Source organism: Tauraco erythrolophus, chromosome 3 (assembly GCF_009769465.1).
Source record: "Tauraco erythrolophus isolate bTauEry1 chromosome 3, bTauEry1.pri, whole genome shotgun sequence".
In the NCBI taxonomy this organism is placed as follows: domain Eukaryota; kingdom Metazoa; phylum Chordata; class Aves; order Musophagiformes; family Musophagidae; genus Tauraco; species Tauraco erythrolophus.
Window position 1 is genome coordinate 61,474,534 of NC_141467.1, and position 12,959 is coordinate 61,487,492.

The 12,959-nt window shown below is 46.3% G+C and overlaps 1 protein-coding gene across 1 annotated transcript in view; it reads left to right on the forward strand.

The window, feature by feature from the left end:
* Positions 1–910: 910 nt before the first annotated feature.
* The window catches only part of XKR4 (XK related 4), a 229,674-nt gene continuing 217,625 nt past the window's right edge, over positions 911–12,959 (forward strand). The window contains exon 1 of the mRNA XM_086608652.1: positions 911–1,767. Coding sequence (XP_086464778.1) covers positions 911–1,767 — 857 coding nt within the window. The remainder of the gene's footprint in view (positions 1,768–12,959) is intronic.

The window sequence follows — 12,959 nt, forward strand, 5'->3', positions numbered from 1 at the left end:
GCTCCCTCCGGTCCGAGGATCCCCGCTCGTAGCGAGAAGACTGCGGGGCCGCCGCCCTCCCCGCCGCCCCGTCCTCATCCACCCGCGTCCCGCCACTCTACCCCCGCCGCCGGCGGGGCAGGCTCACCCCAAGCGGCGCCGAGGACACCGTGGGGCGGCAGGGGAGCCGGCAGCCGCGCCGCGCCCCTCCCGCAGCCCCGGCCCCGGGGGGCGCCGGCCACACCCCGCCTCTCCCCGCCGACCCGCTCCCTCGCCCCGCGGAGCAGCCGCCCCCTGCTGCCGCCGCGCCCACCTCCCCAGGCCGGGCAGCCGGGCCGCCGCCTACCCCCGCCGGCGCAGGGCCGCGCTCCCGCACCCCCGGGGCCGCGCCGGGCCCTTCCCTCCCGGCGGCCGAGCGCCCCCTTCCCCGCCCCTGCGCCAGTGCCGGTGCCGGTGCCGGGCGGGGGGCGGCGGCAGCGAGGGAAGAGGGATGAGGTCATCCTCTTTCCCGGCGTCAGTCAGCTGGGTGGTGGCGGCGGCGGGTGCGGGCGGAGGCGGGCGGGGAGGCGGGGGCGGGATGCGCTGCTCCGGGCAGCGCTGCCCTGCCTGCTCCCGGTTTGGGCAGAGCGCGGCGGCCCCGGCACCGCCGGCCCTGTCGGAGGCGGCGGCGGGGCGGGCGGGCTGAGCGCGGCTCCCCGCAGGCAGGCGGCGCTGCGGGCGCGGCCGCCGCGGAGGAGCCGCCCGCGGGCGCGGAGCCCGGCGCGGAGCGGGGACAGGGGACGAGGAGGGGAGCGGCGGGTCCGCGGCGGCTGCGGCGGCGGAGGGCGGGAGGCAGGAGGCAGGAGGCGGAGGAGGAGGAGCAGGGGGAGGCGCGGGATAAAGGAGCGCTCGCTGCTCCCGCTCGCTCTCCGGCGGGGCTGAGGGAGGCATCATGGCCGCGAAGTCGGACGGGCGGCGGAAGATGAAGAAGGGCGGCGAGGTGGCGTTCACGCCGCTGCAGAACTCCGAGCACTCGGGCTCCGTGCAGGCGCTGGCCCCGGGGCTGCCCGCCGGCGCCGGGCCGGGCGGCGGCAGCGACGACGACGAGGCGCCCGGGGGCGGGTGCTGCAGCGGCGGCGGCGGGGACGGCTCGGGCGGCGGCTCCCGCTGCTGCTGCTGCTGCTGCTGCGGCGGCGGCAGAGGAGGAGACGGCGGCGGGGGCGGCGGCGGGGGCTCCCGGGGCTCGGGCGGGGGCTCGTCCTCCTTGTGCCTGCGGCTGGGCAGGGAGCAGCGGCGCTACTCGCTGTGGGACTGCCTCTGGATCCTGGCCGCCCTGGCCGTGTACTTCGCGGACGTGGGCACCGACATCTGGCTGGCGGTCGACTACTACCTGCGGGGCCAGCGCTGGTGGTTCGGGCTCACCCTCTTCTTCGTGCTGCTGGGCTCCCTCTCCGTGCAGGTCTTCAGCTTCCGCTGGTTCGCGCACGACTTCAGCACCGAGGACAGCGCCGCCGCCGCCGCCGCCGCCGCCGCCGGCGGGCACTGCCCCGCCGCCGAGAGCAAACTGCTGGTGAGCAGCGGCTCGGCGGCCGCGGACATCGACGCCGCTCGCCCCTGCACGCCGCAGCGGCAGGCGTCCACCGCCAGCAAGAGCAACGCCACCAACAGCAGCAGCAACAGCAGCAGCAACGCCGCCGGCAGCGGTGCCGCCGGTGCCCGCGCCGGCGGCGGCAGGTCGGCGTCCTGCGCCTTCTGCGTCTGGCTCCTGCAGTCGCTCGTCCACATCCTGCAGCTCGGACAGGTCTGGAGGTGAGGAGCCGGGCGGGATCGGCGCGGGGGACGGCGCCGGCTCCCCTCGCCGCGGGGTACGGAGCCCGGCCGCGGGCGGGACTGCGCGCGGAGAGCGGCCGCCTGTCCCCCTCGGGGTCCCTCTCGGGGTCCCTCCTCGGGCTCACTCCTCGGGACAGCGCGCCCCGGCCCGCGGGACCGTGAGGGGGGTCGGGGGCAGCCGGGACGCCGCGGGGCCGTGAGTGGCGGCGGGCGCGGGGCGTCCCGCCCCGTCGAGGGGAGCCCCGCCGCGTCCCCGAGCGCCCTGTGCCGCCCGGGCGGCCGCCGCCCCGGTAGGCGCCCGGCAGACAGGAGATGCCCCAAACTTCCTGGGAAACCTGTGCCAGGGGCTAAGAAAAAAAAAAGGAACGGGCGAGGGAGAAGGAGAATTTCCCGGGAATGCGCGTCTCCTCGCGCGTGGCCAGGACAGCGTTGGCTCCAGCAGGGAACTTCACTGACAGCCAAGAGTTTCTTTCCAGAAACCGTGAATGTGTTTAACGTTGCTATGTTTTGATAAATACGTGTAAATACCCTGCGTGCAGTCTGCTCCTTGCTATGCCTGTGTGGTTTCTAGATGTGTGATTAGTAAAGGAATGTCTTCCAGATCAAACTTTTGAGTAGCTGCTCTCAGAAATGTTTGCAAGCAACGTAATGTGCGTTACGGAAAGGATGTGCAAAAGTAGGTTGTGGAAGTCACTGAAAAGGGAGATGACATCATAGTTTGCAAAAGTAACGTTTTCCTTTCTTTTAAGCAAACTTCCAGGAAAGATTTATATGGAGGCCTAATGCCCTGTAACTACATTTAGTGCTGCCTAGAAAGTGCAGAGTTCAGAATGCATCGTGTATAATAAGGAGTTAAAATGTCCACATAAAATCGTGGCAGATAGATGCTGCGTTGAGTGTTATCCAGTGGGGCACTGCACTAAAGCAACAGCTGAAAATACTTTTGAGGTTTCTTGTCTGAAGGATGGAAAGGAGTTCTTTCATGCTTCTGTTTTGGAAACACTTTGGTTTTTTTTTTTTTACAATTATTTCATTAGAGAGTTTACTTTGTTGTTACTCTAAGCTTCTAACTGACTTTTTTGATCTCTGTCCTACCCTTTTGGACAGGGACTGTCTTTTGTTCTGTATTAATGCAGTATCCAGTGCAGCTCAGTTCTTGTGGCCTTCAAACATTGAAGAATCCAAGTGCTGCTAGAAAATAGACTGAAGATCTTGGGATGCTGTAACTAAGCATCTTTCACTTTCCACATGCTTTGGTTTATTATAAAAAATACAATTTTCTAAACTTGTGAAACTAACTCCAAGTTACAGGTATACTCAATATTAACTATGACACAACTTGAGAGGGAAGCAGAATTTTGAACAAAAAGCCATGCTTTGTTCTGGATCTTGAATGCTTGTATGTTCCTGTGTGCTCTGCCTTCACTGTTGAACAGAAGTTAAATTTAGGACTTTCTGAGCGAGTTGGGTTTTATTTAATGTTTAGTCCTGGTCCTGCAGAGACAGAAGAGGAGGTGGAATGGCTCAAATTGTACATAGAAATTAATGTTGATACTCGCCAATACAGAAGACAAACAGTTTGTATCATGTCGAGTGACTCAGAAGAGTTTTACAAAGTCTGCCGTCATGACTCTGTGTTGGATGACACAAAGAGCAGGGCGTTGGGTGGAGCGGGCTGCCATCCGATATTGCACAGCACTTCTGGCAGATGAGGTGGCTGGGATTTTGAGCTCTCCAGCTGCTTGCTTTTTTGATGAAGCGCAATCTCTTTTAACACAAGATTTGCTCCTTGCAAGAGCACCTAGTCCTCTATATATAAAGCTAGTTGAGCCTCTTTTGATCATATGCTTTTGAGCTTTCTTCAGTTTTCTTCAGTTTTATGTGCAGTAGCTGAAGACTACCAGAATAGTAAATTGATGAGGTGTGTTAGGGCACTATTTACGTTTTAGTTTGTTAACGCTTTTTTTTTTCCCAGTGAATCAAAGCCATAGAATTTCAGTCTGTCATTAACTTAGTAATATTTATTTGCGGTTTTCCACAAACATACAAATTATATAGTCAGATGTATGCTGGCTTGCATATCCGCACTTCATAATTGATTAAAGTAACTTCATTTTAATTTCATAGGTATAGTCCTCATAAGGGAGAGCCTTTGGAGCCATCTAAAACAAATAATCAGCATCAAATAGGGGAGGTCACATCAAACCCTGAGAAACTCTGTATGTAAGCATGGCGTCAGAACTAACGCAATCTGTGGCAATTTTCTGGAAAACTGTCTCTATTTGGACACTTAATAGTCCAAAACTTCTGCTCCGCAGTGTAACATCTGCACTGGCTTGAGCAAACAGCTCCTGAGCATTTCAGTTGAAGGATGATCTGAGGTGTTTCCCAGTTGCATGTGTTTGGAAACTAACTCCTTCTGTGATGCAGCTGAACAGGCCGTGCCGGCTGTGTTGGCACCACAAGTGCAAACGTGCTGGGGGCACCATCCCCACACTTGACAAAACTTATCCCGTGTTACCCTTTGTTCTGTGCCTCTCTCTGTGTGTTTCCTCTCAGCTTTCAGTTTTTCCTTCTCTTTTTCTTTTGGCCCTGGTTAAAGCCCTCCTGTAGCTATGCTGAAGTTTTCTTTTACTTCTTGTATTGAATCCTCCACAAGCAAAAATGACAGTAATATTTGTGTCGTTTCTCTGTCGACAAGGAGCCCTAGATGTGAGAACTGAGGTTTTGTATAAGGGCAAGGATATCAGAGAATAAGGAGAGAGGTTGGTTTGTGCCTAGTTCTCAATATACTGAGACTGGTGCTCATTCAGGTTTCATTTGGTGTTCTCTGTCTCCTCTTAAAATGTTGAATTGATCCTTGAGGTCTTCAATTCCCCTTTATTTGTTCCATTGCCAAAGGTTTTGCGGGTAACTGTGTCAGCTACTTATTTAAGGAAGCCATGCTGAGGAATGCGGGGGGGGGGGGGGGGGTACAACTGGCAAGCCTAATGTTTTTAGATATTAAAAAAAAAAGTGTAAAATTGTTGTTTTAGTGATTAGTTCTGTCAGGATGATTTTTAACAATTCCAAAGCTTTTTGTTGTCTTACATTCGAGATTAATTTTTGTTTACAAATATATTGAAAGCCAGATCATTGAAAATGATTATGTGTTAATTTTAACTAAAATGTGCTAATGGGAAATGAATGAGATCTTTAATGTGGCATGGAACAATGCTAGAAATAGGCGATCTAAAATTACTAAACCAATTTTTTCCTCCAGTGTAAAGAAGAGGAGCTGCAGAAGCAGCTAAGCTGCCAATCAGTTCTGAATAAAAATGTCTTTTTTTTCCTTTGAAATTGGTGTAACTTTTTTTTCGCCACAAACTTTAGAAGATTGAGTTCTTCCATTCTGAAAAATAAGCATATAAGTGTTGGGTTTTTTTTCAGGAGGCTGGATGTTCACAGACTTCCCGATAACACTGGCCCTCAGTTAAAATTCCAGTGAAGTCTCTGAGGAGTTGCTTGCCACAGCTGAGTGCAGCTAGTAGGCCTTTGTTGGCAGCTAATTTCATATTAAAATATGATCACTGATGAGATTCTGCCTTCAGAGATAGGTACAGATATATTTCCTTATCCGTGCTTCCAGTGTCTTCTCTGTTTTACCAATATATGGTCATGGAAGCCACACTGCGGAGCCCTGTTCTCCCAAGTAGGTGCTGTGAGAGACGCAGCTTTTTGTTAGCGGGCTCTGGGGAGTACAAGGAGGATGTACTGCCCAGGGTCTTTGTATTCCATTGAAAGGCAAAAAAGGGAAGTGGATGCTGTAATTTCTAATGTGTAAGGACTATGTAGAGGTATATGGGCCAGTAGGATTCAGATAAGTTATTGCCCTTTGAGCCTGGCATGAAAGTATATAAACACTGCCCTTGAGCATCCCTTTGATTCACTAAGCTTCCCAGGCTGAGTGAGCCCTGGCTTTCAGGTCTCACGGTGGATGGCAGGACTTGGTGACTGGATGCAAGAGATAATGGCCTTCACTTGGCATCTGCAGAGCTGGTTCATCTCCTTGGAAACTTTTTTTTTTGGATAAGGCTTCTCTGAGCTGGCAGGACTGGAGAGCCGTGCTCCTGAAGCTGGGTAAAGGGGTCCTGAGAGCCAGACCTGGGGCAAGCATGGGTTGTGGGAAATTGGGCGGGCGAGAGGAGGAAACCGGACGCCTCGATGGTGCCCATCTTGTGGTGTCTGGAAAGCAAGAAGCAGCTCCCTGAGACAGTGGTTGTGCCTTGTAGGGGAATGGCGCGAGCAGGCTGCCTTGGCGCTCGGAGTGCTTGGAGGTTCCCATGGCAGCTGTCATTTTGCCTGAAAGGCTGCAGTTGAAGCGCCTGAAAGGGAACTGTCAAGTTTCTGTAGCCAACAAGGCCAGAGGAAGGGTGAATCACTGGAAGGAAGAGGACTGGAAATTACCCTTTAAAATTACTTCTGGGTAGCTGAGATGATACTGAGATGATTAAGTGTAACCCTCCCAACAGAGTGAGGGGTTTTGGCTGAGACTTGCTAGCTGTGTGGGAATCCACCTAGAGAAGGGGGAGGAGACACCAGGTTAATTGCTGGCCCTTCCAGGTGGAACTTGTCTGGGGCAGGTAGCTGTTCCAAAGTGGGTCTGGTTCCCTGAGAAGTGATGCTTTGATGTAGCTGTATCGGTTTATGTATAATACTAAGAAATCATTATCTTCCTTCTCCTTCCTGTTTCTTATTTGGGGGGAAAAAAAATTGTTGAAGGAAGGTTGTAGAGGGGATGCTGGATTCTGGAAGCAGTGTGAGTTGCAGTCTCTATGATGCCCTGTGGAAGAATTTTTCACAGGACAGGATGATCTGCCAAAGAAATTTCATTGCCTGCGTTCATAAGCTTCACCTCTGCGATCAGTTGATGCTTTTACAATGTCTCCCAAAAAAGGGAAATGGTGTCCCACTGTGTATGAGAAGTCCTTATGACTTCCTCAGGTGCTCGCTGTTAAGCATGACTGGACCCCTAAGCTGGAACTGTGAGCAAGGTAGTTCAAATTAAGAAAAACATCATTGGTCTGTAAATTGACTCAACTCCGTCCTCAAATAGGTTCATTTTTTTTCACACTTTTGCTTTACATAGTAGTTTTGACACTTTTGTTCAGTAGTAGTGTAGGAGTTCAGTGTAGTTAGGTGGTCAATAATTCCAGCTGCCATTGGACTTCACACTGAGATGTGATAATATCTCAATCTGACACCAGTTTTTCTCGCTGTTTTGAAATCTGTCAGATAATTTGTCATATTGAGTCCAAATTTATGAGTCATAGCCGTTTCCTAGACAAGATTATTGCATATCCTCCCCATCTGTCTCTTAGTATAGCAAAATGCTACCACTCAGCAATACCATATTTCTTTTATTGAGTTTCTGCAGTGCTTGAGTTAAAGTCCGACTGGCTAACTATGTTGCTTGCTGTGTCTTTAGGACTCAGGAAAGGTGATGGGCTGTCAGCAATAGGAATTAAAGTTTTCATTTTTTTCCCGTGCCAGAAAGCAGGATTAGAAGGAGCAGCCCACCCTGGAGGTGGCCTGACTGCATTTAAACTTTCACTAATAAATTCAGCAGAATAAACATTCGATTTTTTTTGTCTTTTTTTTTTTCTTCTTTTTTTTTTTTCTGAAGACTGTGATATGCAGATGAAGGCTGTGCCTTTCACAATTTTTTTGAAACACAAAAGTGAATCTTTACTATGTTGTTAAAAATCTCAAAAGTCTGGATACAAATCAGATTTGGTATTCAGTTTATTTTAATAACCTAAGCTACATGTAAAAGATGCTGATGTACTTTAGAAGAAAGATACTGTACTTTAATAATTAACGAGGGTTCTCTCTATAGAGAATATTTATCAGTTACGTAAGTGTTCAGATTTTCAAAGGCCTGCTTAAGCACTAAAATTTCTGATTGCTCAATTGGCTTAGTAGGAGAACTAGTATTTTACACATAGAATGCTTTCTAGAAACTTATGTAGGGGAAGAATTTATATTTGGATTTTTCTAAACCAGTGGAAAACCTGTAAGAGTTTAAGGGCTTGTGTTTCAGAGCATTTCATGTCACCGTGTATAGATATTATTCTCGACTTCTCTGATGCCATGCAGGAATGACTACATGTACATACCATGAATTCAAAGAAATATTTCATGTTATAATTTGTTTCTAGGTGTTGTGATCTTGCAGAAGGTTCTTGCAACCAGATGAGTTTTTCTGGCTAAAATTTCTGTATTACTTTCATCAGGGAAAGTATTTAATGCTGAAAAGTCAGTTTGCATGTCCACATCTCCTGTAGGAAAGCAAGAAAGTGAAACACATCACAACATGATCTATGGCTTCGGTCATCCTGCTCCGTATCTTCAGGTTATTTACATCAGAGCTTGACTTGACTGAAAAAGTATGCTCCCTGTCGGCTGGCTTAGTCCATAGTATTTGTCCATAAGGACTAGCTTTGCTACAAAGGTACAAAAGTTCTAGTAAAATTAAAATGAAATCAATTCCTATGTCATTTACAACAGTATTAGCTCATTCTGCCATCTCTCTGTTCCAATTAAGTAGCTTTTAATACACAGCAGATTAATCACAATAGTGACTTACAGTTTCAGTAAAGAGGTTGTTTGGGAGGAATTTATCAGGCACAGACAAAATCAATAGCTCTTTTGCTTGCATTTCAAGGTACAGTAGAAATTTGTGGTTGCTAAAGTATGTTTATAAAGTGGTGCCATTTTTGTCCATTTTAGCACGGCTGTCAGTTGTATACATTGTGTCAAGTAGACATATAGGAGTGGAAATGGCAAACAGGCTATAAAAAGAACTGCTTTGATTTGTTCGATTTTCAAAATGAAAGGAGGCTGATATAAAAGAACATGAGGGAAAACTGAGGGAACATATAAAAGGAAGCAGGTTATGAAAAGGCATAGGGATACCGTTTAATCCTTGTACACTGTGTACCTAAATCTCCAGTTTATTTCCCTTCAGCCGCTGACGAAAGAGAGATTATTTGAATAGTTTTCTAGGTGACTGCTTGAGAGACTGGAAAAAAGAAGAGTTGCATGTCTGGGCAAACTCACAGCGAAAATGTTAGCTACATAGAGAAAATGTGAGATAAACTCTGAACAATGGTAAATACAAAAGTGTGGTATCAGTTTGACGTTAGTTTATAGGGGAGGGAGTACTCTTAAGTGTCTTTCCATAAATTTTAGAATTAAAAAATTGTTAAGTCTTGGATACATATTTTTCCAAGAGATTTTACCTGACTTTCCTGACAACCATATCCTGAATTATCATCTCCCTGTGGTCTCTGATTACTGAAGTGGTTTCTCATTACTCTCCCTCTCATTCTGTTTCCCTCCCTGAATGGCTGAAACAGGTAATAATGTATTTTTTCCCCTAAGAAAAAAATAATTGCTATACTATGTTAGTATTTCCTTTACTTTTCCTTTGACAACATGCTTGAGCTGTTCAGTATGTTCATGGTATAAGATTTGTATAGTGAGCCATATAAATCTTTTTGATTGGCAGGCATAATCAGTGGGGGTGGTTAAGGCTATCAGTTACAAATGATTTCATACTGTGAGTTGGAGCAAATGGAGCGAGACTGTTTTGTGGGGTGTTTTCAAAGGAAGTTTGGCAGCCAATGATGTGACAACAAAAGTAACTTCTTCTAAAATTGGAATGTGTGACTTAGGCAAGGCTAATGTACCAAAGACCAGTACCAGCTGATGGAAGAACAGTTTTCCTTATCTCTATCAGCTGCCATGTATCAGACTGATTTCCGACTCTAAGAATGCAGGTTAGAGGTGCCACAGTTTTTGACATTACTCATTTTAATAGGGTGTTTTCATGTAAACATTTGATGTATCCTAGGATCGTGCCAACTTCTTTTGAGTGGTGTTTTTCCATGCGTGGTGCGTAGGATCAGTAGATTAGTTCCAGCAGGTCCAAGGAAAGTACCTTGTACTATCAAGCACTAGACTTTAGTTCTCTCCAGAGGGATCTATACATGCATAGAAAACAACAAAAAGCCATTGTGCAGATAGTTTTATGGTTTAATAGTGGCCAGTGTGAAATGATAAGCTTTGTTATTATAAATGTGTAGTCTTTTTTATCTTAAAGAGGGGTATGGGTGGAGTTGTGTCTCTTCTTATTTTTCTTCAACCCTAATCTTTATGTGCTCATGTTATATGGAAATCTTTCTGTGAGCCAGATCTAAAATAGGACTTAGCTCCGCAAAGCAGAATTAGATGTTCTTCAGGCATATAGACCTGAAAATACAATCTAGAAAATTGACTCAACAGCCTTGTTAGGAAGCTTCTTGAGGAACTTAAACATCATGGACTATAGCATTCAACTTGAAAGTGTCCTAGAGGTTTGTATTTCTGCGTTTTGATTGCGTCCAGAACCTTCCCAGCAAACACAACCTCAATTCCTATTTCTCATTTAAGCCCATTGCAAACCAGAAGCTAGGCTGGAGTGGCATCAAAATCCTTTAGTGGATCCAGTTGGCAAGTGTTGATTAAACCTGCCTTACGAGCAATGATTAGCTTAGATTCCCAACAAGTATTAGTGAATCTGCCTCGTTTTACAGTACTAGAGAAATGTCCCTTATAATTAGAGTATTTGCTCAGGTTTTAGGAGATCTGAGTCCACTGCTTTCCACCTGTGAGGGCTCAGATCCTGTCTCCCAGAGTCCTTTCTGCACTGAGGCTGTGAGACTGCATGGGGACATTTATCGTCCTTCCTGCTGGAGCTACGTCGTCATGCTGACAGAAATGTCATGTTCGTGAGGCTAGAGGGAACTGGGCCTTGGGGACCTCAGATGAACCCAGAACAGATTTCCCTGTCTTTCTTTTTTACTGCTTAATTAAATTTTGCTGTCCACCTTTTAACCTTCTCTCTCTCTCTTATCCTAGAAGTACACTATCAGTATTTCTGCTTACAAACGTTCATCCTTCACGTATAGTATAACCACAGAGAGGACCATAACACATATCTACATGGAAATGCCTGTTTAGCTTATGAGAGTGGCTCTAGATGATCTGAATTGAATGAAGGATTGATTTATTCATTTTTTGTCAACATTTCTCTGTCGTATGTATTCAACCTTAGGAAAAAAGAAAGAGGAAAGGCGTTTTTGATGTGTCCCTTAGCAGCTATTTCACCTTTTTTTTCTCTGCTGTCTTGTGCAAAAATAAATTAGACCAAAATTTAAAAAACGCTTGAGTTCCCAGTTCTTGCTCTGAGTTTCCTGATAATGTTTTTGTAGTTGATTTTTATCAATGTAAGCAGCACATTTGTAAGCACAATGTAACAATGTAAGCACAGTTGGGTCGCTGAAATAAAACACAGGAAATCTTTATCTTCATGTCCCAACTTCTTGTCTTCCAACTCACCACAAACTCCACAGCAAGCAGAGCCCAAGTTTTCAGTATGCATAATTTTAATTGCCTGTTTTTTACCTGTCTGAGTTTCAGAAATGAAGAACTACATCTCTCTTTTACTGTTATCGGACTGGTGCTTATTACCATTTTAGTTTTCTTCTTAAAAGGGAAAGGAGATTTAAAATGGCTTAACTTGGACAGCCAAAAGTAGTGCATACTTCTGAAAATGTTATCCTTTAGTTATTTAGTATGTATTTTCAGTGCAGCTGTTAAATGGATATTATGAAGCTTAATTTTTGTAAAATATTTTAGGATACTCGGAAAATTGTCAAGGTGGAAACAATTCAACACAAATTATAAAATTTCAATGCGCCTATCAAAACATCAACATCTCTCCACAATGGGCATTACTGGGACATTAAAGCAAAATCTTATTTTAAGGATTTCTTTCCTGAATGGTTTATGTTTATTATGCCCATAATATGCTACACAGCTTTTAAAGTTCAGTCCTTCACCCTGTTTCCTTCACCTATCTACTTTTGCTGCTTTAAGTTAGCTCATTGTCTCTTCTCTTGTGCTGTTTTCCTTATCTGTTAGTTTGCTTTGTAAACTGGATCCAACATGCTATGGAAAAAAATGGCCCAAGTAATAAAGGTTAGGAATTTTTTAACATGTAGTGCAAGTGCTAGAATCAACTTCAGCCCAAAACTTCCAAGCACTGGACGTTTCAGCTTCAAAAAGCAGTGATATATATGGCTGTGAGCAGACAAATGAACTGAGTGTAGAACATTGCCAGTAGTAATGGTGGAAACTGCATTCAACACAGAATTATTGGAAAAAGCATAAATGTACACAGAGTTCATAGTATATTAAGCAAAGATGTTCTGTAAGTAAAGACTGGGCAATTAAAGAAGATTTACCCAAGTGAAGCCAAATACAGTGCAGAGGATAATGAATGTGGCTGAGACAACTCAATAATAACGGCTTTGAACTTTTACAGTAGTGCATTAGTGCGTGTGTCAGAAGGAGGCATTGCATTTACAGTCAACAACCATTTGTTAGGAATTTTTACCACATAGGTTAATTAAGAACTCATGATAACAGAGTCTGAAAATTACCTCACTGAACTAAAGGCTCTCTTTGGTACTTAAGTATGCCATTCATTATTTCTCCTGTACCTAAAAAGTAAAATTTTGGAGATGTATGTTTTTCTATAACCTGTCTTCGTTCTATTATTGTCACTTCTGTGGCAGAGCTACTCCATTAATGATCCAAATGACTTGGAGAATTAATGAATTACTGGGCGTGTGTCCTGCATGGCTGGATTAAATCAAGAGGGCTGCTGAGAAAACTGCCAAAGAGTTCAAAACAAGCCACCTCCCCACCCAAACCGAACACTTTGTAGAGCCTACTGGTGGTTTTGGATAAGCAGAGCACAAAAGGTCAGGAGTTGAGAAGGCTTTGCTTGAAATGGACCTGTTCCCTTGCCACGAAGGACCTGTTACTCATATGCTGTCAGGTAGACTGAGAAATTGAGAATTTGGGTTTAGTTTGTGGGGGTTTTACGCTCATCAGTGTAAATTACACCCCCTCTAGAGGGAGAATACTGACTCATGAACCAATCTGTGATTTGGGCCGTGGGAGGTTCTTCTTGTGAGACTTGCCTCAGATAGCCCACAGCAGGTATTGCATCTTTGTGTCTCCTTTCTTCTTCCAGTGAAATGTATTAATATATTGTTTCCAGCCTCACATGTGTTGGT